The sequence below is a fragment of the Gopherus flavomarginatus genome, chromosome 1 (genome assembly GCF_025201925.1).
Source record: "Gopherus flavomarginatus isolate rGopFla2 chromosome 1, rGopFla2.mat.asm, whole genome shotgun sequence".
Classification (NCBI taxonomy): domain Eukaryota; kingdom Metazoa; phylum Chordata; order Testudines; family Testudinidae; genus Gopherus; species Gopherus flavomarginatus.
In genome coordinates, this window is record NC_066617.1 from 210,974,521 (window position 1) to 210,998,391 (window position 23,871).

The following is a 23,871-nucleotide window of genomic DNA, read 5'->3' on the forward strand; positions in this document are numbered from 1 at the left end:
AGTATCCTACCATACATCCATAAAGACCAGAATTCAAAGCCTACTGAAGTCAATGGAAAACTTGTTTTCCAATAAAGTTTTCCATCGACTTCAGTGAGCTTGGATCAGACCTCAAATGCTTAACATATTCTAATTTAGCTAGACCATTGGGTAGTAACATTTTTATTTTGTATAAGGAGAAGTTACTACTATTGATGCTGCTTCAAAGTCTTTAGGTTTGGGGTGGGAGTTCATTTCATCAGTCATCCCTTTCAAGGTAGAAATCCTTATTGTAAGTTTGAACTGAGCTCCTCTTCCAGGATATTTAGTTTTCAGAAAACTATGATAAGTAATATAAATAAACATTGGACAAGAGTCTTTGGTAGCACAGAAGGATATATTGGGATGCAAGACCTAAAGCTATTCAGCTTATTGTGTAGGCAACTTACTGGATCTTTCCAACAAGTTTAAATCTGAAGTAAGGCTAGAAGCTTTTTGGTGATATAGGAATGTTGCTTAAGGTTGTGGTATGTGGTTTTTTTTGTTTTTTTTAAAAGACATTTATCAGCAAAAGCCCTAGTGTACACGCAATTATACTGGCAAAAAAGTGCCATTCCTGGTATTGTTTATTTCATTCAGGGACCAGAGTAAGCTGTGCTGGCATCTTCCCCCTCAGATTAGCTGTGTCTGCACTGGGAGCATTTGCCAGTATAGCTTATACCAGCAAACTTTTTCTAATGCAAACTAGACCTGAATGATGATTACTCTTACTGGAGTTGTAGCAGATTGGGTGGGAACCTTATTACCTTAAGGCACAATCCTTCATGTTCTTCCTATTGGGCAGAGCCAATGGGATTATTCACAGTAGTATGCACTTTGCTTAATTGTGCTAGTCAGCCCTTATTCATCGTTTAGTCGTGCCCCCAAGATTTTGAAATTTGTGATGAAAGTGCGTAGTAGAGAAAAAAAGAGATTATCCATTCCCTCCTTTTTCACAAATATTTGATTGTGAGTATTCAGTGCTAGCAGATTTCACTAACACTTTTAAAAGGTGGCTGTTTATTATCCTCCTCTGTTTTAAGAGCCTGGTTTCAAGTAGATGGAAAGGTGGTACCAGTCCTGCAAATCAGCTGAGATAGCATCTTACAAGCATCTAATACAATTCATGAGAAAGAGACAAGATACCTGAACAGGAAGATTTTTTTCTGTATCATTTGAGGTAACTTTCATGAGCATTACATTGACAGGACTGGAGTTGGTGCTTTTTGTTTACCCACAGAACAAGTACAGCCAAGGCAGCAGCAGTGAAAGCTTCCCTCACCATTGTGCCTCAGTTCTGTTCTGGAGCAATCCTCTGTAAGTGTGAGCATAGTTCAGTATATATATCTTTCAGTTGTTAGCCCCTCTGATCTGCTAGGAAGAGGGGAGACTGTCGTGTTCACACACGTACGTGAATGTGAGCGTGTGCATGTGTGTGACTGGAAAGTCCAAATGTTCTTTCAAGCTTTTGCCTGCTTCTGTTTATACTAATGTTGCCTAGATACTTGAAGGAGAGAGCCACAGAAAACAATTTTTGAGTAAAATAAGTCGTCTTCGTTTTTGCAGATAAACTTTTAAGGGTACATAAAATAGTGATGGCAAATTTACATGATGCCTAGTTGAAAGGTAACTAGAGTATTTCAAATAATACCCCATCACTCATTGAACAGACAAATAGTTTAATTTGGAACCAAAATCAACTCTTTTTAATTACTTATGTATTTTCAAGAGACACACAGAGGGTTTTGAATTTGAAAAGTTGTGGATGTACATGTTGGTGAGACGAATTAGAAACTCTTTATCATGCATACACCAACAGCACACATTCTTGCACTGTTTTAGACTTTCTACATTTTAAATATCCTTTTTTGTAAACTGGATTGTCAGCGCTTAAAGAGATGATTGAGCTTTGTAAATCTCATTCATCTGAAAAAGACATTACCAAAAAAAAATTCTGGCTAAATAGTTGTTTGCAACTTTGACATTGTATCAGCTTCGTCTTCTGGGCCCTCAGTGACTGAATGGTAATTCTTATCAAGCTAGCAAAATGAAAGTAGAATTCACAAATACCTGATTTGGTGACAGGGAACACTAGAAGAACAAGAAAAGGTGGAAATTCGATTTAATAAATGAAGACAAATGTAATGAAGTAGAACAGAATTAATTGCAGAAACAAAAGGCACTTTAATAAACGGACTTTGCGAAGATAATTGGGCTGAAGGTGCAAGTAATGTCTACAGCATATTTTTTTTGTTAAATGTTCTGTTTCCAATTAATCGATTAGAATCAGTTGGCCAGATTCTGGTTTCAGTTTTATATGCATGCAGCCTTATTTAAAGACTCATGTGTTTGCCCCATTGACTTTCAGAGAGTTATATGTGAAAAAGAGAACAGTGGATAAATCAGCTGCAGAAATTAGAGCTAGGAAAATCCATTCACATTTAATAACTGATTAATTTTACCCTTTTTTCTCTTCATCAACAAACTATGAATTTTTTGCTAATTAATTATTTAAAGCTTAATATTTCATACAGATGGATTTCACATGTTTACTGTGTATGCTGTAAGTATATTCTGTTAATTGTTACTGCTATGGATTTGGTGATCTTAGTTCCCTGGTATTATTTCTGGTCCCTGAAAGGATGAGTGTAAAGTGTATTCAGATACCATCATTATGAATATCCTAGAAATGCATTTAGTAGTAGGAGGTCAAAGGTACTTTTTTAAAAAGTTATAGTCAGTATATACTAGAGAGAGTATAGTTAAGTACTGATGGAAAGGGGAAGAGAGGTGGGCTGGGGAGATTATAATTGATTTTTTTCTTTGAAGAAATTGGGATGATTTTGAGAAGAGAAATGAGATAGAGAGGGTTTCAGGAAGGAGTCAAAGGCAGGGAGGAGGCACTGGAATTTTAGGCCCAGGATTCAGTGAGGTAGGTGAAGTAGAACTGGTTAGGTAGCAACAAAAACAGTATTACTGAAGAGAAAGCAAATTGCATCTGAGTAGGGTGGATTGATTTAAATCAAAGCAATTTAACTCACCAAATTTAATCATGATTTAAATCATCAAGCAGGAAACCTTATTACAATTGATGATTGAAATCAATGTTTTGCATTTGTACTTTTTAGTTATTTGCAGTTAGTAACCATTAAAACATGTTTATTTGCTTTTAAATATAGTCTTTGCACAATTTGGTACTGTTTTTTGGTAACCTGGAAGATACAGTATATCCATACACATTTATGTGAGCAGTTATACAGCTTAATCACACATTAGATTCTTAATTTTTATATTTTTATTTTGCAAATTTGTGCATGGTGCACTTATTACTTATGATATTTGGGTTTTTTAATTTGCGATTTCTGTCAAGCTCTACCTGGATGGAAATTCAAAATAAATTAAAAAGGCGCAAAAACAGCTCTTTAATTTTTTTTATTAAATAAGACTTTCTTAAATATTCTGGAAACATAAGAAAAGTTTATCAAAGTTTATTAAAACATGTTTTTCATTTAAAACTGTTTAATTAAATAAAGGAAGTATTATCTGGAGTTAGTGAATTTAACTGATTATTTTTGATCACTATGTCCTTCAAGATTTTAGAACTAGTAGATCTCTTCCTCTTCCAGATATGAGAGGATAACAAGCTTTCCTGCTGTTTCAACTCCCAAATGGTTTCTTAACTTTGAATGAACTAGTTGTTGAACTGCTAGGTTTTAAACTGAAATGAAGAAAATACTCTCTCTGCAACTGCAGAAGAGTATGCTGCTGTCAAAAGCTGGTTTAGCTTGTCAACAAACTCTGGTTCTAGATGCTTAGCCAGTGACTTCCACCAATTCAATGGTTTGACTTTCTTTCAAACTTGACAGCAAATATGTACCAATTAATATATTTTTATTTAATTTTTTACTTAAATAGATTATAATAAGTTTAGACCTTAACACGGATTGTCAATTTAAAATTTAGTTTCAAGTAGGTTTAAAAATAAGCTTGTATTTAATTTAAATTTTAAAATAATATTTTTAATTTTTTTTCCACTTTTTATCCAGCATGCATCGATGGTAGTCTATGTAGTCCCAGGTCTTCCCCCAGAGACTGTCACCAGCATGGAATCAGGAGCAAAAATAGTTGAGTAAGCCAGGATGAATTGGGATTGAGGAATAACAGCATGAACATAGTGCTGGGAGAAGGAGTGTGATAAAGGATCACATGAGTGGAAAGAATGCTGTTGACAATGGAGATCATCAGATCAGTGGAGGGGAGGAAATAAGTGAACAATTTTGCTTTAATAGAATCCCATTCTTTTGTGCTGGAGCAAGATAAATATGATTTTATCCTCTGATCTGAACAAGAACATGAAAAGACCTGCAGAGGGCTCACAGACAGCCTTAAGTATTAACTATCTGCATATGAAACTGTTTATGATAAACAAGTACATATAGCAACCCTGTGGTTCCATTTAGTATTAATTGGGGCCCTACAGAATTCTCCTCAGTGACATCAAATCCCAGAAGTTCTTCAGTGCACAACAAATTGTATTTCTTACAGCGTAAGTTGAAATTCTTCTTCGAGTGCTTGCTCATATCCATTCCAGTTAGGTGTGCGCGCCGCGTGTGCACGTCTGCCGGAAACTTTTTACCCTAGCAACTCCAGTGGGCCGGCAGGTCGCCCCCTAGAGTGGCGCCACTATGGCACTAGATATATACCCCTGCCGGCCCACCCGCTCCTCAGTTCCTTCTTACCGCCGTATCGGTTGCTGGAACTGTGGAGTGCGGTTCGCTGACCTCCACGTCCCTAGCTCTCCTCGTCGTGTAGCTTAAAAAAACCTTTTTTCTCAGTTAGTTATAGTTACCTTTTCAGTATAGTTGTAGTTAGTTAAGTTTTTGTAAATAGTTATTGAACATTGCCTGTGGGTGGGCTGTTGCCCTCCCCGGCACCCGGCACCGGGCCCATGCCTGGCTCGCCGGGGTTTAAACAGTGCTCGACTTGCAAGAAGCCGATGCCTACAAGCGACCCCCATGACGCATGCCTGAAGTGCCTGGGGGAATCGCACATTAGCGACAAGTGCCGCATTTGTAAGGCCTTTAAGCCGCGCATTAAAAAGGAAAGAGACCAACGTCTCCGCGCCCTTCTCATGGAAGCGGCTCTCTCTCCGGCACCGGCAGCGCAGTCCACCACTTCGGCTCCGGCACCGGACCACGCCGGCACTGGCAAGACTCCCCGGCACCGACCATCTCCGGCACCGGGAACAGACCTACGTCCCTCGACGTCTGTCTCCACACCCAGACAGACCCGAGTGGACCGCCCGGCTCCGACCTTAGCTGTGGCACCGCCTGCAGGACTGTCGACTCCGGGCCCGGAGGGTCCGTCGAGTCCAGCTCCTCCTAGCTCCCCAATACGATCAGGGGTCGAGCTAAGGGTCCCGTCAACGCCGGAGACTTTCGCCTCGGCTCGGGACTTGATTGCTCTCACGGAGCCAACTCAACCACCCACGGGACGCATCGTATCAACGGGCAAGCCGATGCTTCGTCCGTCCTCTCCCGCGTCCCGACGCCGATCACCCCGATGGTGTGACCGCTCACGCTCGGGGCACCGCTCGGAGTCCCGGCACCGATCGCCTAGACGGTGCCGGTCGTACTCGCGGCACCGATCACCATCTGGCTGGTCCCGATCGGCTTCATCACACCATCGGCACCGAGCCTCCAGGAGTCGTTCGCCTCGGCGTTCGGCACCGCGGTCGACCTCCCGGCACCGAACCGGTGGCAGGTCCCGCACCCGGTCGACCTCCCGGCACCGCGCTGGTAGTAGGTCCCGGTCTCCATTGCCGTCTCGGCACCGGGCCTCCAGAAGGTCGCGATCTCGCTCCAGACATCGACATCGCTCCCGCTCCAGGTCGAGATCTCGGCGCAGGTCATCACGCCGCTCTCGGTCTCGGTCCCGGTCCCAGTCCCGGTCCCGGTATGAGTCATGGCACCGACCCCCGGCACCGAGGGCAACGTCAGTCGCGGCACCGGCGGCGCTGTACCATTCCAGCTCAGCGCCTCCCTGGCCTGCTACGGAGCCCTCCGTCTCCTCCCTCGATGATAGTGCACTCGACAGGCACGAAAACCGCTTCCCGGAGCAAGATAGAGGACATCCGCAGTGGGGATTCTGGACCCCTTGGGCATACGCCCAGACGCAAGGTCCTCATCAGATCACCCCCCGTCCATTGGCGGAGCATAGACCACCGGAGGCTACGGTGTCCAGGCCACCCCTCTCTCCACAAACGGAGGACACTTCCCGGGACCCGGAGCTCCCTCAGGATACCGAGGTGCAGCCCCTTGTGCAACCCCCCGTGGATACTCTGTTGCCCGGAGTCTCCTCATCTTCATCCCCGGATGAGGCGGTGGCCGGTACCTCTTCCTCCAGCCCCCCGCCATTGGATTTAAGGGCACATCAGGATCTCCTCCGCCGAGTGGCTCAAAATCTAAACCTCCAGGCGGAGGAGGTAGAGGAAGTGGAGGACCCAGTGGTGAGCATCCTGGCAGCCGATGCACCAACCAGGGTTGCCTTGCCCTTCATAAAGACCATACAAAATAATGCCAATACCATCTGGCAGTCACCGGCCTCCATTCCCCCGACCTCTCGGGGGGTGGAGCGGAAATACATGGCTCCATCTAAACGGTATGAATATTTGTACGTTCACCCGACTCCCTGCTCTTTAGTGGTCCAGTCGGTGAACGACAGGGAGTGCCACGGACAGGAGGCCCCGGCGCCTAAGTCAAGGGAGGCCAGGCGCATGGACCTTTTGGGCCGCAAGGTCTATTCGGCAGGGGCTCTACAACTCCGCGTATCCAACCAGCAGGCTCTCCTCAGCCGCTACTCCTTTAACACCTGGGTAGCGACGGAGAAGTTTGCGGAGCTCTTGCCACAGGACGCACGCCAGGAGTTTTCCACCATCCTGGACGAGGGCAAGAAGGTGGCGAGAACATCACTCCAGGCCTCCCTTGATGCCGCTGACTCGGCCGCGCGAACCCTGGCTTCCGGGCTCACCATGCGGCGCCTCTCGTGGCTGCAGGTCTCCGGCCTTCCGCCGGAACTCCAGCACACGATCCAGGACCTTCCCTTCGAAGGCCAGGGTCTGTTCTCCGACAAGACTGACCCTAGGCTGAAGGACTTAAAAGATAATAGGGTCATCATAAAGTCGCTCGGAATGCATACTCCGGCGAACCAACGCAGGTCCTTCAGACAACAGAACCAGCAGCAGCAGTGGCGTCCATACCCCCCGTTCTGCCCGAGACAGGACCCCTCGCGACGCCGGGGCAGGAACAACCCCGCCGCAGGCAGTCGGGAGGTCAGGCGGGACAAAGTCAGGGTCCCGCTAAGGCCCCCCCAGGGCCTAAGCCTTCATTTTGAAAGTGCGCCCGAGGGCGCAGTACCGGTCTCCCCTACGGATCCTTTCCCGCAGTTTTCCAACCGCCTTTCCTCTTTCCTCCCGGCATGGTCCCAAATAACATCGGACCGCTGGGTCCTACGCACGATACAGGACGGTTATCGCCTGCAGTTTTCCTCACCCCCACCCTCCCACCCTCCTTCCCCGTCCCTCTTCAGGGACCCCTCTCACGAGCAATTCCTCCGTCAGGAGGTGCACACGCTCCTGACCAAAGGAGCCATAGAGGTGGTTCCGGAGAACGAGAAGGGCAAAGGGTTTTACTCCCGCTATTTCCTGATCCCCAAATCCAAGGGCGGTCTCAGGCCCATCCTCGACCTGCGGGAACTCAACAAGTACATCGTGAAGTTGAAGTTCCGCATGGTGTCCCTCGGAACTATCATCCCATCCCTGGATCCCGGAGACTGGTACGCCGCCCTCGATATGCAGGACGCCTATTTCCACATTGCTATCACCCCCCATCACAGGCGTTTCCTCCGCTTTGTGGCCGACCGCCAGCACTATCAATTTGCGGTCCTCCCATTTGGCCTGTCTACGGCCCCACGAGTATTTACAAAATGTATGGCAGTAGTCGTCGCTCACCTCAGACGATGCCATGTCCACGTCTTCCCCTACCTGGACGACTGGACGATCAGGGGTACGTCAGAGCAACAGATCACGGATCATGTCACCATGATCAGCTCCCTTTTTGCTGCTTTGGGCCTCATAATCAATGCCGACAAGTCCACTCTACTCCGCACGCAGCGGATAGAGTTTATCGGAGCTGTTCTAGACTCTACCCTCGCCAGGGCCTTGCTGCCCCTGCCCAGGTTCCGGTCATTGTCAGACATTATTCTTCGGTTGCGAGCGGCCCCGCTGACCTCAATCCGAACGTGTCTGGCCCTATTAGGCCACATGGCGGCCTGCACGTTTGTAACAGCGTACGCCCGTCTCTGCATAAGGCCTCTTCAAACATGGCTGATTTCTCAGTATCGACCGACCAAACGGTCCTTGGATTCAGTCGTCACCGTCCCTCAGGCGGTGCTGGACTCTCTACACTGGTGGCTGGACCGATCCGTGGTGTGTGCGGGGCTCCCGTTCCATCCGCCCCAGCCTTCCGCATCCCTAACCACAGACGCTTCCGACCTGGGCTGGGGAGCTCACTGCGGCACCCAGAGGACTCAGGGCTTGCGGACCCCGCAAGAGATCAACCTCCACATCAACGTACGGGAGTTGAGAGCGGTCCGCCTTGCTTGTCAAGCATTTGTCCATCTCCTCCACGGTCGTTGTGTTGCGGTATTCACCGACAACACGACGACCATGTTCTACATCAACAAGCAGGGCGGCACCAGGTCCTCTCCCCTCTGTCTGGAGGCGATACGTCTCTGGGAGTTCTGCATAGCCCATTCTATTCACCTGTCCGCCTCCTACCTTCCCGGAGTGCGGAATACCCTCGCGGATCGGCTGAGCAGATCCTTCCTCTCACACGAGTGGTCCCTCCGTCCGGACGTCGCCCTCTCACTCTTCCAGAGGTGGGGTCGTCCCCAGATAGACCTCTTCGCATCCCGGATGAACAGGAAGTGTCGAACATTCTGCTCCTTCCAGGGTCGGGAGCCCGGGTCTCTCGCGGATGCATTCCTGATCCCTTGGACAACACACCTCCATTATGCTTTCCCTCCGATTCCCCTGATTCACAGAGTTCTAATCAAGGTGCGCAGGGACAAAGCCCAATTGATTCTAATAGCCCCGGCATGGGCCAGGCAACACTGGTACCCCGTGTTGTTGGACCTCTTAGTGACCAACCCCGTTACCCTACCTCTTCATCGGGATCTCATCACGCAGGACCACGGCAGGGTCCGTCACCCGGACCTTCCGTCGCTCCACCTCACGGCATGGCTCAGTTGACTGACTCTGAGCTGCGGTGCTCCACCCCGGTCCGTGAGGTTCTCTTAGGCAGCAGAAAGCCTTCCACCAGAGTGACTTATACAGCCAAGTGGAAGCGCTTCTCCTGCTGGTGTGCAGAGAAAGCTCTTCGTCCTATGGAGGTGCCCGTCACCACTCTTCTGGACTACGTCTGGTCCCTTAAGGCCCAGGGGTTGTCATTGTCGTCCCTACGAGTTCACCTCGCTGCCATCTCCGCTTTTCATCCTGGCGTGGACGGCTGTTCTGTTTTCTCTCACCCCATGGTGGCGAGGTTCCTGAAGGGGCTGGAGAGGCTCTATCCCCAAATTCGCCCTCCAGCCCCCTCATGGGACCTCAACCTGGTCCTGTCCGGGCTCATGATCCCTCCTTTCGAGCCATTAGCTACCTGCTCCCTGCTTTACCTCTCATGGAAAACCGCCTTCCTTGTGGCCATTACCTCAGCTAGAAGGGTGTCAGAGCTGAGGGCCCTCACGGTGGACCCACCGTATACGGTCTTCCACAAGGATAAGGTACAGCTGAGGCCGCACCCTGCTTTCCTTCCTAAGGTGGTCTCAGCTTTCCATGTCAACCAGGAGATTTTCCTCCCAGTTTTCTTCCCTAAGCCCCATTCGTCCCGCAGGGAGCAGCAGCTTCACTCGCTAGATGTCCGACGGGCGCTAGCCTTTTACATGGACAGGACAAAACCCTTCCGCAGGTCCCCTCAGTTATTCGTGGCAGTAGCGGACAGGGTCAAGGGGCTACTGATCTCCTCTCGGAGATTATCGTCATGGGTTACGTCCTGCATCAGGACCTGCTATGACTTGGCCCAACTCCCGTCGGGCCGAGTGACTGCTCACTCTACCAGAGCACAGGCATCCTCGCTGGCCTTCCTCGCCCGAGTGCCCATTCAAGAAATCTGTAGGGCAGCGACCTGGTCATCCATTCATACATTTGCTTCGCATTATGCCCTGGTCCAGCAGTCCAGAGATGATGCTGCTTTTGGATCTGCAGTGCTCCAGGCCGCGACCTCTCACTCCGACCCCACCGCCTAGGTAAGGCTTGGGAATCACCTAACTGGAATGGATATGAGCAAGCACTTGAAGAAGAAAAGACGGTTACTCACCTTTGTAACTGTTGTTCTTCGAGATGTGTTGCTCATATCCATTCCACACCCGCCCTCCTTCCCCACTGTCGGAGTCGCCGGCAAGAAGGAACTGAGGAGCGGGCGGGCCGGCAGGGGTATATATCTAGTGCCATAGTGGCGCCACTCTAGGGGGCGACCTGCCGGCCCACTGGAGTTGCTAGGGTAAAAAGTTTCCGGCAGACGTGCACGCGCGGCGCGCACACCTAACTGGAATGGATATGAGCAACACATCTCGAAGAACAACAGTTACAAAGGTGAGTAACCGTCTTTTTGTCCAGGGACTTGACGAAAATGGGATTTGGAAGCAGTTTATATCATCCAAATTTCAACAGTTCAGGGACTAAAAATGCAGTCTGAGATCTGTCATCATTTGTAAGGAACTATGGAAATTCTGGGAGAAGGATGATCTTATGATTAAGACACAAAACTGCAAGTAAAGAGGTTTGTGTCCAATTCCCAGCTCTGTAACAGAACATTTATCCAGGACGCTTAATCTTTCTATATCTGAGTTTCCTCATTGAGAAGAAGATAATACCCAGCCCTGTGGAGTATTAAAGTAAAGAAAAATGCATTAATATATGTAGATCTCTATACCGTGGACAATAGGCATTCTAGAAGTGCAGCCTACTATTAATAATTAGAGGTTTTCCGAGGTAGTTAAACTTGGTCTCCAACTTTCTTAAACTCTATACATGAATTTATACATTTTATACATTATTAAACACAAAACTCCCTGGATTATGGCAGAAAGCAGTCATACTGTGTAAAGGAGACTTGAAGTCTTTGTATTCTGTTTCCTTCTTGTGGTGTACATAAGTTCAGGAAAGACTCAATATACTTGAACTTCTTCCATGGCAATATTTTCAAATACCGTATGTGATTATTTTTTCCACTTACTGTCTTCTCAGCCATCACCATTCTCTAAACCAGTGGTTTTGACTTAGTAATACTGTACATGAAGAGAACTATTTATTTATGCACTGTTGGCAGAATCTGTATATGCCCACAATTTAAGGATTGGTTTCTGTGTAAATTGGAAGAAACTTGGTTATTTGAAAAACCTGTTTCTCGTATAGTCACTGTAAATGGAATCCAAGAGAATGCATAAGCAAAAACAAGGAGTGATACCAAGTGACGCTAGAAGAGCTGGGCGGATGCACTCAGACCTCTGTAGCTCTTTGTTCATGCAGAAAAGCCCTGGGGAAGTGGCTTTACAGCTATGCTGCAAAATGGTGTGTGCGCCTCCTTACTTACTACTGACATTTTACTGCAAGATCATTCCTAATGGGATTCTCTACTGCCACTGGCAAGTTAGGAGTATAAACTATTAGACTAGTCTCAGCATTCTTGCACTGAGTGGCTGCCAGGTCCAATAATGTAAATGTGATCTTAAGAAAGGAAAAAAAAAAAAGAATACAATTGAAAATAATCGCTACTCTTGAGTAATAAGTGTGTGTGGCAAAAAGATATCTGTCGAGATAGCCACAGCTAGGGATGCCACTGCTTCATTAACTTGCATGCCTGGTAGTAAGAGTGGGGAAATTGCAACATTGTGGATTGAGAGTTTAAGATTTGTCTCACCGTATTGGACCATTGATCCAAGCACAGTCAACTCTCGGAACTCATTGCCATGGGATGTTGTGAAGACCAAAAGTATAACTGGGTTCAAAAATGAATTAGATAAGTTCATGTAGGATAGGTCCATCAATGGCTATTAGCCAAGATGGTCAGGGACACAACCCCATGCTCTGGATGCCCCTAAAACTACTGCCAGAATCTGGGACTGGACAACAAGGGATTGATCACTCAAAATTTCCCTGTTCTGTTCATTCCCTCTGAATCATCTGGTACTGGCCACTGTAAGAAACAGGATACTAGGCTAGACGGACCATTGGTCTGAGCTAGTATGACTGTTCATATATTCTTATCCTGCCACTTGCTTGCAAAGAAGGATGAAGGGAATGTCTATATCTTTTATGACTATTATGGATATTTCAGTTTACCTGCATGATATTATGGCTACATGCAGTTGAATCAAAAGATGCTGTTAGGAAGAACAAGCAGGTAAGACACTTTCGGATAAACTTGAGGGGAGTAAGAAAACAGTGGCTGGACTGTTAATTGGGAAGATGCTATTTTCAGGCGCCAGGCAAAGTTACATAGCTGGTTTGCCACAGCTGAGGGTCTAAGATCAAAAGAACACTGAACAATTAAAAACTTGTCCTCTAGCAAGGGAGGGGGGTTCAGACCTCAGTGTCTGTTCATGGAGACCCAACAGACTGACCTGCGGGATGGGTCTGGGGCAGTTAGGCTTGCCCAAGTTTTGAAAGAAATGAAAAGCTTAAGGTAAGAGAGGCTTTTTGTTGTTTTTAACCCTTTTCTCTCATTACCGTGTACCTTTTGGGTGGATATGTTTGTTTTGACGAAGCTTTTTTAAGTCACATTTATCACCTGTTGGTCATAAACTCCTGGAAGAACTTTTCTTGCATGGGCAGAACGCAGTTGGGCCTGTCACATTCGTGCATCTGGGCAATGGGGTTGCAACCCAGAGACCCAGTTCTCAAGTGGTTGAGCAGCTGGGTTCCACCTTATAAGAGATGAAGAAAGCAAAGCCTGTCACCTGAGGTAATGTAAAGGGATCAAAGGCCTTAGCTCTCCCTGTAACCGTGCCAAGTGGTCAATACGCAAATCTTTTCCCAGAGGAAAGCAAAAAAAAAAACAAACCCTCAGTGCACCAGAGCAGTTGGGCAGTGGGATACTCTGTACTCTTTCTTTCCTTTTCCATAGTTCACTAATATTTTTACAGAGATTACTGTAGTATGCCTTGCCTGTCTTGCATCTTTCTTATTAAACAAATCTCCAGATTTAGAAATTTCAGCTGTAGTTTATACATTATGACCCGTCCAGTTATTCCAGATGGATGCTGTATTACAGGAGTCAGCAACCTTTTAGAAGTGGTGTGCCAAGTCTTCATTTATTCACTCTAATTTAAGGTTTTGCCTGCCAGTAATACATTTTAACGTTTTTAGAAGATCTCTTTCTATAAGTCTATACTATATAACTAAACTCTTGTTGTATGTAAAGTAAAGAAGGTTTTCAAAATGTTTAAGAAGCTTCATTTAAAATTAAATTAAAATGCTGATCTTATGCTACCAGCCTGCTCAACTCGCTGCCAGCCTGGGGTTCTGTTCACCTAGGCTGGCAGTGGGCTTAGCGGGGCCTGCGGCCGCGATGCCAGCTAGCAAGAGACCGGCAGCTGGAACCCTAGTCCTAGGGGGGGTCAGGGCAAAGGGCTGGAGGTGGGGTTCAGGGCAGAAGGTCTAGGGTGTGGGGGGGTGTAGGGCAGAAGGCTGGGTGTGTGGGGGGGTTCAGGGGTCAGGGCAGAGGGCTGGGTGGGTGGGGTTCAAGGGTCAGGGCAGAGGGCTTGGGGGTGTGTGGGAGTGGAGGGCAGAAGGATGGGGGGTCAGGTTCAGGGGTCGCAGCTCATGGCAGGGTCTGGAAGGGATATGCCCTGTCCACCCCCTTCCCCAAGGCCACCCTGTCCCTACCTCTTCTCTGCCTCTATGGAGCAGCGAGCATGCTGCCACTCTTCCCCGTCCCCCTCACAAGGGCCATCAGCTGATCAGCGCAGGGAAGGAGAGGTGGAGGGGCAGGAAAGCACCACGCTGGGGGCAGAAGCAGGGGAGAGGGGAAGCTTGGCTGCCGCAGGACCACACTTCTGCCTCCTGTCCCTGCAGGGGAGAGCAGTGGGCAGGGGGGCTGAGTGGGGCTGGGGGCTGGGACCGTGGCAGGCAGCAGCATGCCACTCAAAATCAGCTTGCATGCCGTAGGTTGCCGACCCCTGCTGTATTATCAAAATTTGAGATAACAGCAGTAGATGCATGGATATCCAGCAACCTGCTGATTTGCCTTCTGAGTTTAAAGCTCAGGTAGTACCAAAAGTCAGCATCCCTCTTCAATAATAGGGGATCAGAGACGTGACATCTGACTTTGGGAGATGATTGACCCCATAAGCCTCATAAGGTATTTGTGTATTTGAATGACCCTTGCAACCTGGTGTTTGAGGGAAGCTATTTGTTCTAAGTTACCCTTTAGGTGCTCTGTACATTTGTGCTCTACTGCAGTATCGCTGTAAAAGGTAGGAGTTTGCAAGGTCATGGGAGTAGGGAGAGTACAAACGTCATAGCTACTGGAGCTGTTCTCAGTCCTGCAGCCTGGCAGGAAATGGATATTCATGGTGGTTTTGTGTTGTGGGATTGCAGATATGGTTGGAGATGAAGGGAACGAAAAGATGGTTGTTAGAGGGCTGCTGTATATATTTTCTTTTATTCATATAAGGTGGAGACTGTTGAGAATTGCTGCAAATTGCTCTAAGGAAACTGTTTCCTCAATATCTACTGTACTCAATCACTGTTAATACACTGTTGCTCATTATGGTAAATAGTAATCCCTGTTCACTTCCCAATATAAATTGATCAGTAGGGAATTCACAAAGGACCCCCTGGCTGACAAAGTAACATTTCTCAGATAGTCTTTCACTGTCTTATCTGTCTGGCCTACAGAGACAGGAGAAAAGTAAACTCTAACTGGGAAAAATATTGTTACTTTAAAGCCAAATAAAATAGAGATACTATGGAAGATTCTGAGCCCAGTATTGAAATCAGTATTAATCGGGTGGGAGAGAAAACAGGATTCTTCAGATTCTTTAGGATTCCTGTCTTTTTAAGATTAAATAAAAGTAAAATAGTTATACTTTACAAAACATTGGGGTTAACCCTATCCCTGAATCTTCTCTATCCCCAAAAGGTGCAAGCTGGAAGCAAAGCCACTCTTTGGCTACTGTTTTTATTCAAGTAGTGCCCCTATGGCTGCTCCATTTAAGGTGTGCATGTTCCCCACACTGCTTTAATCAGAGATTTTCATTAGCAGGGCCCCTTTGGCCTGCGCATGTGCCGTTGATATCCTCCTGCCTGCACCAAGGCTATATCAGGCTGCGTGGGCAAACCACCCTCAGTTCCTTCTTATCTGCCTTGCTAATTGGCTGCTCAAGGGTTGGTCATACCAAGAGGCATTGTCTGCCACAAGGACAGCACTTTCTCTGTTCTTGGACTTTGGTCTTCAGTTGAATGTGGAAAAATCCACACTGTCTCCTGTTCAGAACTTGTGATTTACAGGGGCATCCCTATATTCCTTAGCATCCAGGACAGATTCATAATATTACCAAACCTTATCAGAACCAGTCAAGGGAGCCCCCAGACTTCAGTCAGAAACTGTATTCAACTTCTCAGTCACATGGTGGTTTGCACCTCCATGACAGAGTGTGCGAGGTTATGCCTTTGCTGCTTCCAGGGTGGCTCAGATCACTTTACTTGCCAAATACAGTCTAGACAAGTGTCTATTCCCTAGCAGATAAAGCATTCCCTGCACTGGTGGAACGTCCATCACAATGTAGGGGGTGAGGGTTCCTTTCCTCTAACTGATGCCAGTGGTAACCGTGACTACAGACACATCTTTGTTAGGATGAGGAGCGCACCTTGACACTTTTAACAGTGCAGGGCAGATGGTCACCCCAGGAAACCATCCTTCACACTGACCTGTTGGAGCTCAGCACAGTCAGAAATGCCTGCCTGCCTTTTCTGCCTCTTATCAGGCACAGATCTATCAGGTTAAAGAAGTATGGATTGGATGAATGGACTATAAGGTGGATAGAAAGCTGGCTAGGTTGTTGGTCTCAAAGGATAGTGATCAACGACTCGATGTCTAGTTGGCAGCCGGTATCAAGCGGAGTGCTCCAGGGTCCAGTCCTGGGTCTGGTTTTGTTCAACATCTTTATTAGTGATCTGGATGGTGAGATTAATTACACCCTTAGCAGGTTCGCAGATGACACTAAGCTGGGGGGAGAGGTAGATGCACTGGAGGCTACTGCTTCCCACAGCTCCCACTGGCTGGGAGCAGCGTACCGCTGCCACTGGGAGCTGTAGCAGCAGTACCTGCGGACGCTCAGGTAAACAAAGTGTCTCGCAGCCCACCAGGGGCTTACCCCAAACAAGCCACAAACAAAGTTTGGGAACCCCTATTCTATGTCTACCGGCAGAGAGGAGTGAGATCCCCTTCCCACTGGGCCAAAGCAATATGGTTATGGAACTGGTGCATAAAATACCACATTGGAATTTCAGCAATGTATCTTCCAGGCAGACAAAATGTCACAGCCGACACTCTCGGAAGGTGTTTTTCCCAAGATTATGAAAGAGAGCTGGATCCTCAGGTTCTGGTCAGCATTTTTCAGATTTGAGGGTTTCTGTTTTGTTCAAGAGTGGGTTTAGGTTGCAATTCCTTGGAGGACTTCTTTCCTGGATGAGGAAACTGTTTTACGGTTTTTCACCCAATATCTCTGATTCTCAGTGGTGAAAAATATCAGACAGGTCAAGATGAGTCATTCTAATTGCCTCAACATGGTGAAGACATGCATGGTTTCCTTACCAGTTCCACCCAGCTCTTTATCCATTGACATATCTTCCAATCACTCCTCAACTTCTCTCCAAGGGTGCCAGTTGAAGGCTGCATCCCAATCTGAGCATTTGCTGCCTCAAGGCATGGCTCCTCAATGGTTTGCTGGGCTACAGTTGTTCTGTTCTGCAAAGGTACAACACATATTATTAAATAGTAGGAAAGATTCTACTAGAAATACTTTCAAAAGTGGAGAAGATTCAATCACTGGAGTCAATTACAGAACGCTGTCCCTGAATCTGCCTCACTTCTGCTCATTCTGGAATACCTGTTGCAACTAAAAAAACCAGGACTGTCACTGAATTCCCTGCAGGTTCATCTGGCTGTCCTAACAGCTTTTCATACCATTACTGAGGGGCTCTCCCTGTCTGCTCACCTTGCAACTGTAAGATTCATGAAAAGTCTAGGAAATTTCTTCCCACAGGTGAAAGTCCCTCCCCAGCTTGTCACCTGAATCAGGTTCTTAAAAGTCCATATGAAGTCTCCTTTTGAACCAATGGAGACCTGCTCCTTATTGAATTTGTCTGTGAAAACAGCCTTCCTGGTGGCTATTACCTCAGCCCACAGAGTCAGAGACATTGAGGCATTAATGGCAGGCTCTACTTTCACAATATTTTATAAGCATAAGAGCCGCATCCCACGTTTCTCCCTAAAGTGTCCTCTGAGTTTTGTCTAAATCAGGTCATTTACCTATCAGTTTTCTTTCTGAAACTACAATTCCAACAGGGAGACTGTTCTCAATACTCCAGATGTCAGGAGGGCATTCTAGATAAAACTAAACTATTTTGTAAATCCCCTAGACTATTGGTTTAGTGTGGAGACAGATCAAAGGTTCTGCCATTTCTAGCCAATGGCTCTCAGAATAGATTTCTGGGCGTTTTATACCTTGTTACAGTGCAGCCAACAACACCCCCCGCCCCCAGGCTGGCATGTAGATTATGACCTCACTGAATGAGCTGACATCTGTGCCTCTACTTAAAAAGTCCCACTTTCTGAGCTCTGCAGAACAGTTACATGGTCTTCAGTACATCCCTTCTCCAGACACTATGCCTTAGTGAATGCCTCCAGATGTGATACAGCAGTTGGCAGTGCAGTTCTTTCCTTTGTAATGGCCTCTGGTCTGAAGCTCCCTGCCCTGTTTATGGGGATACTGTTTGGGAATCACCGGAAGTGGAGCGCCCATAGGCGCACTACACAAAGAAGAAAGAGAGGTTACTTACCCTGTGCAGTAACGGTAGTTCTTTGAGATGTGTGTCCCTATGGGTGATCCATTATCAGCCCTCCTTCCCCTCTGCTTTGGAGTTTCCTTCTGAGACTCAGTGGTGGACAAGGTACTGAGGAGAGTTCACTCGCACAGCCTGAGATAACCTTGGTGCAGGGCATGAGAATATCAACAGTGCATCCATGGGCTACATAGATACTGCTAATTAAATTCTCCAATAGAAGGCATGTGGGGCACACGTGCACCTGAAGGGGAGAATCCATAAGGGGACACATCTCAAAGAACTACAGTTACTGCACAGGGTGAGTAACCTCTCTCTGTTCTCGGGGCTGCAGTAGTATTCGCTGTATTTGCAATCTTGAAGTGCACTGGGGCACAGTGAACCCCAGCAGAGCTGGGTTCTGTGCGTGCCAGTAGTACATCATGCTTTCCACATATAGAGGCTTCCAGCAGCTGCAGCTGGCGGAGCAAGATTTGCCTTTTTGTGTCTATAGTATTGCAGAGTACTGATCTGATTGACAAATGCTAGAACATCCTAGATTTGGTGCAAAGCAGAGGAAGCGTAAAAGTGTGACTCAACCATTTTTCAGTTGAAAACCTTCAGGGTTATTACTTGGCATTTCCATTTTCTAGTAGTGGTTTATTTCCGATCTTAAACGGCGCACCCAAAGGGAGAGAGCCATGTTTTATAGTGCAAGGTAATAATTACTATTCTAATAACTGTGATGACATACATTATCATCAGCTAAGCTAACTGTACGCTTGTATGAAATGCAAATTGAAATTCTGAGTGATTATGTGGAGGAAAAAAACAGATTTTTATTTATTTATTTTTTTGGTCTGTCTGTACTGTACTTTGAAAGACAACAGATAAAGGAATGATTTTATCTTTAATCTTGGAAGTGGGGAAGGGTTTGCTTATCACTGACATAATTCATACACTAACTTGAAGAATGTTCTAATGAAAAGACATGAATCCATTGCTGTGTAGGGAATCAGCTGCTCAGTGTCACAGCTCAGCAAGTAAGGTGATGATACAGTACACAGGAAGTATTTTGCAGCACTTAAGCTGTGTCAGACAATGGGTATCCTGGAAACAGAGTTTGTTTGTTTTTAAAATTATGTTGTTCCTTCATCAGATTGTAAGAATTATTGCTAAGTAACAACTGTATGCCTGCCAGAAATGGAAACCTTTACAAATACATTTTGTTTTAGAATTCAGCCTTTTTCTTATAGGAAAAATCCTGGGGCAAGTAGAGTGGGGCTTCCTAAAACAATATTTATTCAACTACTTTGATTTAGCTTAGAGAAATGGTACTATAGTCACTATGTAAAAATCTAAGATAGAAGCATTGGGCAGTTTGACATGTTTCTCCCTTTTCTCTATTTTGTTTCCAAATGTACTTAAGTAAGGAAAATTAAAAACTCCTCAACTCATTTGTAGTACAGAAGGCAATGAGACATATTCTAGGGATCAGAAGGAAGCACCTGACAAGTAGGAGTTGCAATAGTTTGTGTTAGTCAGGAAACCAGCATCTTTAGTACAAATGCTGGGGAGTTATAAATAGCAGCATGAATTAAATGAGTGAAAAATGGAGCTGTTTCATTAGTTCTTGGCTGTTGGCGTGTACTGTTTGTTTTTTTTTAACCATAGGGAACATCTGTCTGTCTGTCTGTCTACTTAGCACTTTGTATCTTCAAAGCATTTCATCACCAGTAACCACTTAGGTCAGGGGAGCTGGCGCCCTCACAATGGAAATATTGTGGGGGCTCTACCCCTGCATAAACTTGCACATGCCTGGGGGGACGTGGAAGACAAGTAGGACCCAGAGAGGCTGGAGCAGGCCACCACAAGGTCTAGGGAGCAGGGAACAGGACCCAGAGGGGCTGGAGTGGCTGCTGTGGGGCCCAGGATTGGGCTGAAATGCTCCCAGGATCAGGTAGGAACCCCTGGGACCCACCTTCCCAACTGGAGCCAGCTGCCTGCCCCTTGCCAGGTCTCAGTACCTCCCCTTACTCCCCCTCCGATCTGTCTGCCCCCCATTTCCAGGCACTGACATAGGTCTAAATCAACCAGACATTCACACTCATGTGACTTTACCCATTGAATTCAATGGGATGTAAAATTATTTCTATGCGTAAATGTTGGCAGAATCAGGCAAAGACTGGGGTGTCATCTTTGCCTTCTAGGAATAACTCCCATGTTCATTTTCTTTGCACACAACCAGGGTAACCCCCATGGCTTCTTTTTCTGGTGTGTTCCTTTCCTGGCGACTTTGTATGTAAATGTGCATCTGTTTTGTTAAGTTAGAGCTTAATTTATAGCCTGACAGAAATACCTATCTCTTATCTCTTGTCTGGAGGAAAACTTGTTTTTCACCTTTACTGGTGACTAATACCTCGATACAGACTTTAAAACATATTTTCCGTGTACATATATAACTCCTTACATAGTATCTATATGTACAGCTAACAACAATACAGTCAAACCCCGCCATAACGCGCCCCGCCATAAGGCGAAATTGCATATAACACGATCACAGGTTGGCTCCCCTTTAAGGTACAGTATGGTACTGTACTAATGGTCCCCAACACGATGGCAGGGGAGAGAACCTGCAGCCCCACACCTGCTGGGGACAGAGAACTCCGAGGCTGCTGGTGCCGGTGCTCTCTGTCCCCAGCAGGCATGGGGCCGCAGCTTCTCTCCAGCTTCTCTAAGGCTGCAGGCGCCGGTGCTCTCTGTCCCCGGTAGGCGCGGGGCTGCAGCTTCTCTTCCACTTCAAGAGGAGCCACGGCTCCCCGCCTGCCGGGGACAGAGAACTCCGGGGCTGCGGGCGCCGGTGCTCTCTGTCCCTGGCAGGCGCCCGCTCAAGAGCAGCCCCGGAGTTGTCTGTCCCCGGCAAGTGGGGAGCCGTGTCTCCTCTTGAAGCTGGAGAGAAGCTGCGGCCCCACGCCTCCCGGGGACAGAGAGCACCAGTGCCTGCAGCCCCGGAGTTCTCTGTCCCCGGCAGGCGGGGGGCAGCACCTCCTCTCCCCTGCTGGCCACTAGGCACCAGGGGCATTAGACGGTGCATCTCAATGCAGCGCTTTGGGGACCACTGAAAAACTGACTGATTTGAAACCCCACTATACCACGACCCCGCATTTAGTGCGATGGAATATTTTGGACCCCAAAGGTTGCGTTATAGCGGGGTTTCACTGTATTAAGGACCAGGGTGACACTAGCTTTCCTTTAAAACCTTACATGATGATTTTTGGTGAACCAAAATGTACATACCAGTATCAGGATGTTCCTGTAACCCCTTTGCTAGTTGGCATGAAGGGCTTCTTGGGTCACAAAGCTGAGAAAGGGAGAAGATAACTGACTTGCCTAAGAGCTGGAATTAGAATTTGGGAATACAGTAAAACCTCAGAGTTAGAACACCAGAGTTACAAACTGACCAGACAACCACACACCTCATTTGGAACCAGAAATATGCAAACAAGCAGCAGCAAAGACACACACACACACACACACACACACACACACACACACACACACACACACACACACACACACACACACACACACACACACACGCAAATGCAGCACAGTACTGTTAAACGTAAACTACTAAAAATAAAGGAAAAGCAGCATTTTTCTTCTGCACAGTGAAGTTTCAAAGCTATGTTAAGTCAATGTTCAGTTGTAAACTTTTGAAAGAACAACCATAATGTTTTGTTCAGAGTTATGAACACTTCGGAGTTATGAACAACCTCCTTTCCTGAGGTGTTCATAACTCTGAAGTTCTGCTATACTTGATTTCCATTTCCATTCTTAGTCCGCTAGGCCATACTGCCTCTCTTAGTGCTGCACTGTTTTTTCTAAAGTGAAATTTGTCATAGTGGGAAGGGCCCACTCAGTGAATGGGCCACTACACTACTCTCTAAACAAAGCAGACACATAGCACGGTCGCCATCCTCTCTGTGCTTCTGCAGCGATGGCCTTTTGTGCTTGTTCTGAATAGGTCAATGCAGAGAAAAAGCTTTGGGGACAGGCCATGAAGGGATCAATGGATTCACACTTACACAGGTGCTAGGCACACCACTCATGTGGCCCAGAGGGGCAACAGCCACTATTCCAGTTCACAGACAGGAACAAGTAGCAGTGGAGGTGCTGCGGTGCCGCCTGCTCTTAGATTGGGGATTGTTTTTTGTTTGTTTGTTTGTTTCAGTTTTTAATTTATTTTTTGGTCCAATCACAAAGCCTTGTTACTCGGAGTTTGTGTGAAGAGAGGTGAAATTCAGCAGCAGCGGCCAGAATAATTTTTCTCAGGTAGTAAAAAGTTCTAGTTAACGAGATTCTTACTTAAAGTGATTTGCATCATTGGCTGAATAACGATTACCCCACTGCAAAAAAGACCAGAATAAAAGAGGCCTGGAGGCTGGTGGTTTTCCTCTTCCTGCTTAAGACAGAGAAATAACACTCTCCTAGATTTCTTTTCCAGAGGCTGGTAACTTTAGTCTCAATGAGATTTTCTTTTCTCTCTCTTTCAGGACAGTTATTCTGAGCGAAGGACCCTGCAAGGCCTACTAAGTGGTTATCATGGGCTTAATTGCATTTTTGAAGACCCAGTTTATAGTTCATCTCCTCATTGGGTTTGTCTTCGTTGTGAGTGGGTTGATCATTAACTTCGTTCAACTATGCACACTAATCCTCTGGCCTATAAACAAGCAGTTTTATCGCCGAATAAACTGTCGCCTTGCCTATTCGCTCTGGAGCCGTGAGTATACTCTGATGGGAATGAGGTCGTAAAAAATTGAGTAGGGTTTGGGTAAATCCTAGGGCTGTTGTAATAACCTTAGTCCCAGATTTGGACCTTAGCGTCCAAAATATGGGGGTTAGCATGAAAACCTCCAAGCTTAGTTACCAGCTTGGACCTGGTACCTGCTGCCACCACCCAAAAAATTAGAGTGTTTTGGGGCACTCTGGTCCCTCTGAAAAACCTTCCCTGGGGACCCCAAGACCCAAATCCCTTGAGTCTCACAACAAAGGGAAATAATCCTTTTTCCCTTCCCCCCTCCAGATGCTCCTGGAGAGATACACAGACACAAGCTCTGTGAAACTACACAGAGTGACTCCCCCTCTCTGCTTCCAGTCCTGGAAACAAAAAGTACTTTCCTATTCCCCCAGAGGGAATGCAAAGTCAGGCTAGCAATCCAACACACAAATCTCCCCTTGATTTCTTCCTCCCACCAATTCCCTGGTGAGTACAGACTCAATTTCCCTGAAGTAAAGAAAAACTCCAACAGGTCTTAAAAGAAAGCTTTATATAAAAAGAAAGAAAAATAAGTACAAATGTTCTCTCTGTATTAGATGATACAACACAGGGTCAATTGCTTAAAAGAATATTGAATAAACAGCCTTATTCAAAAAGAATACAAATCAAAGCACTCCAGCACTTATATTCATGCAAATACCAAAGAAAAGAAACCATAGAACTTACTATCTGATCTCTTTGTCCTTATACTTAGAAACAGAAGACTAGAAAGTAGAACTACTTCTCCAAAGCTCAGAGCAAGCAGGCAGCCAGAAAACAAAGACAAAAACACTCAGTTCCCTCCACCCAAAGTTGAAAAAATCCGGTTTCCTGATTGGTCCTCTGGTCAGGTGCTTCAGGTGAAAGAGACATT

At 46.6% G+C, this 23,871-nt stretch overlaps 1 protein-coding gene across 9 annotated transcripts in view; it reads left to right on the forward strand.

Annotated features, from left to right (window-relative positions):
• The window catches only part of AGPAT3 (1-acylglycerol-3-phosphate O-acyltransferase 3), a 154,645-nt gene that overhangs the window by 86,484 nt on the left and 44,290 nt on the right, over nt 1-23,871 (forward strand). For 8 of the 9 annotated variants that reach the window (XM_050936675.1, XM_050936672.1, XM_050936674.1 and 5 more), the window contains one exon: nt 22,735-22,961. In XM_050936675.1, coding sequence (XP_050792632.1) covers nt 22,784-22,961 — 178 coding nt within the window. In that variant the 5' untranslated portion in view covers nt 22,735-22,783. Of the gene's footprint in view, nt 1-1,315; nt 1,336-22,734; nt 22,962-23,871 lie in introns of those variants that run through there. The other variant, XM_050936680.1, reaches the window with a different exon arrangement.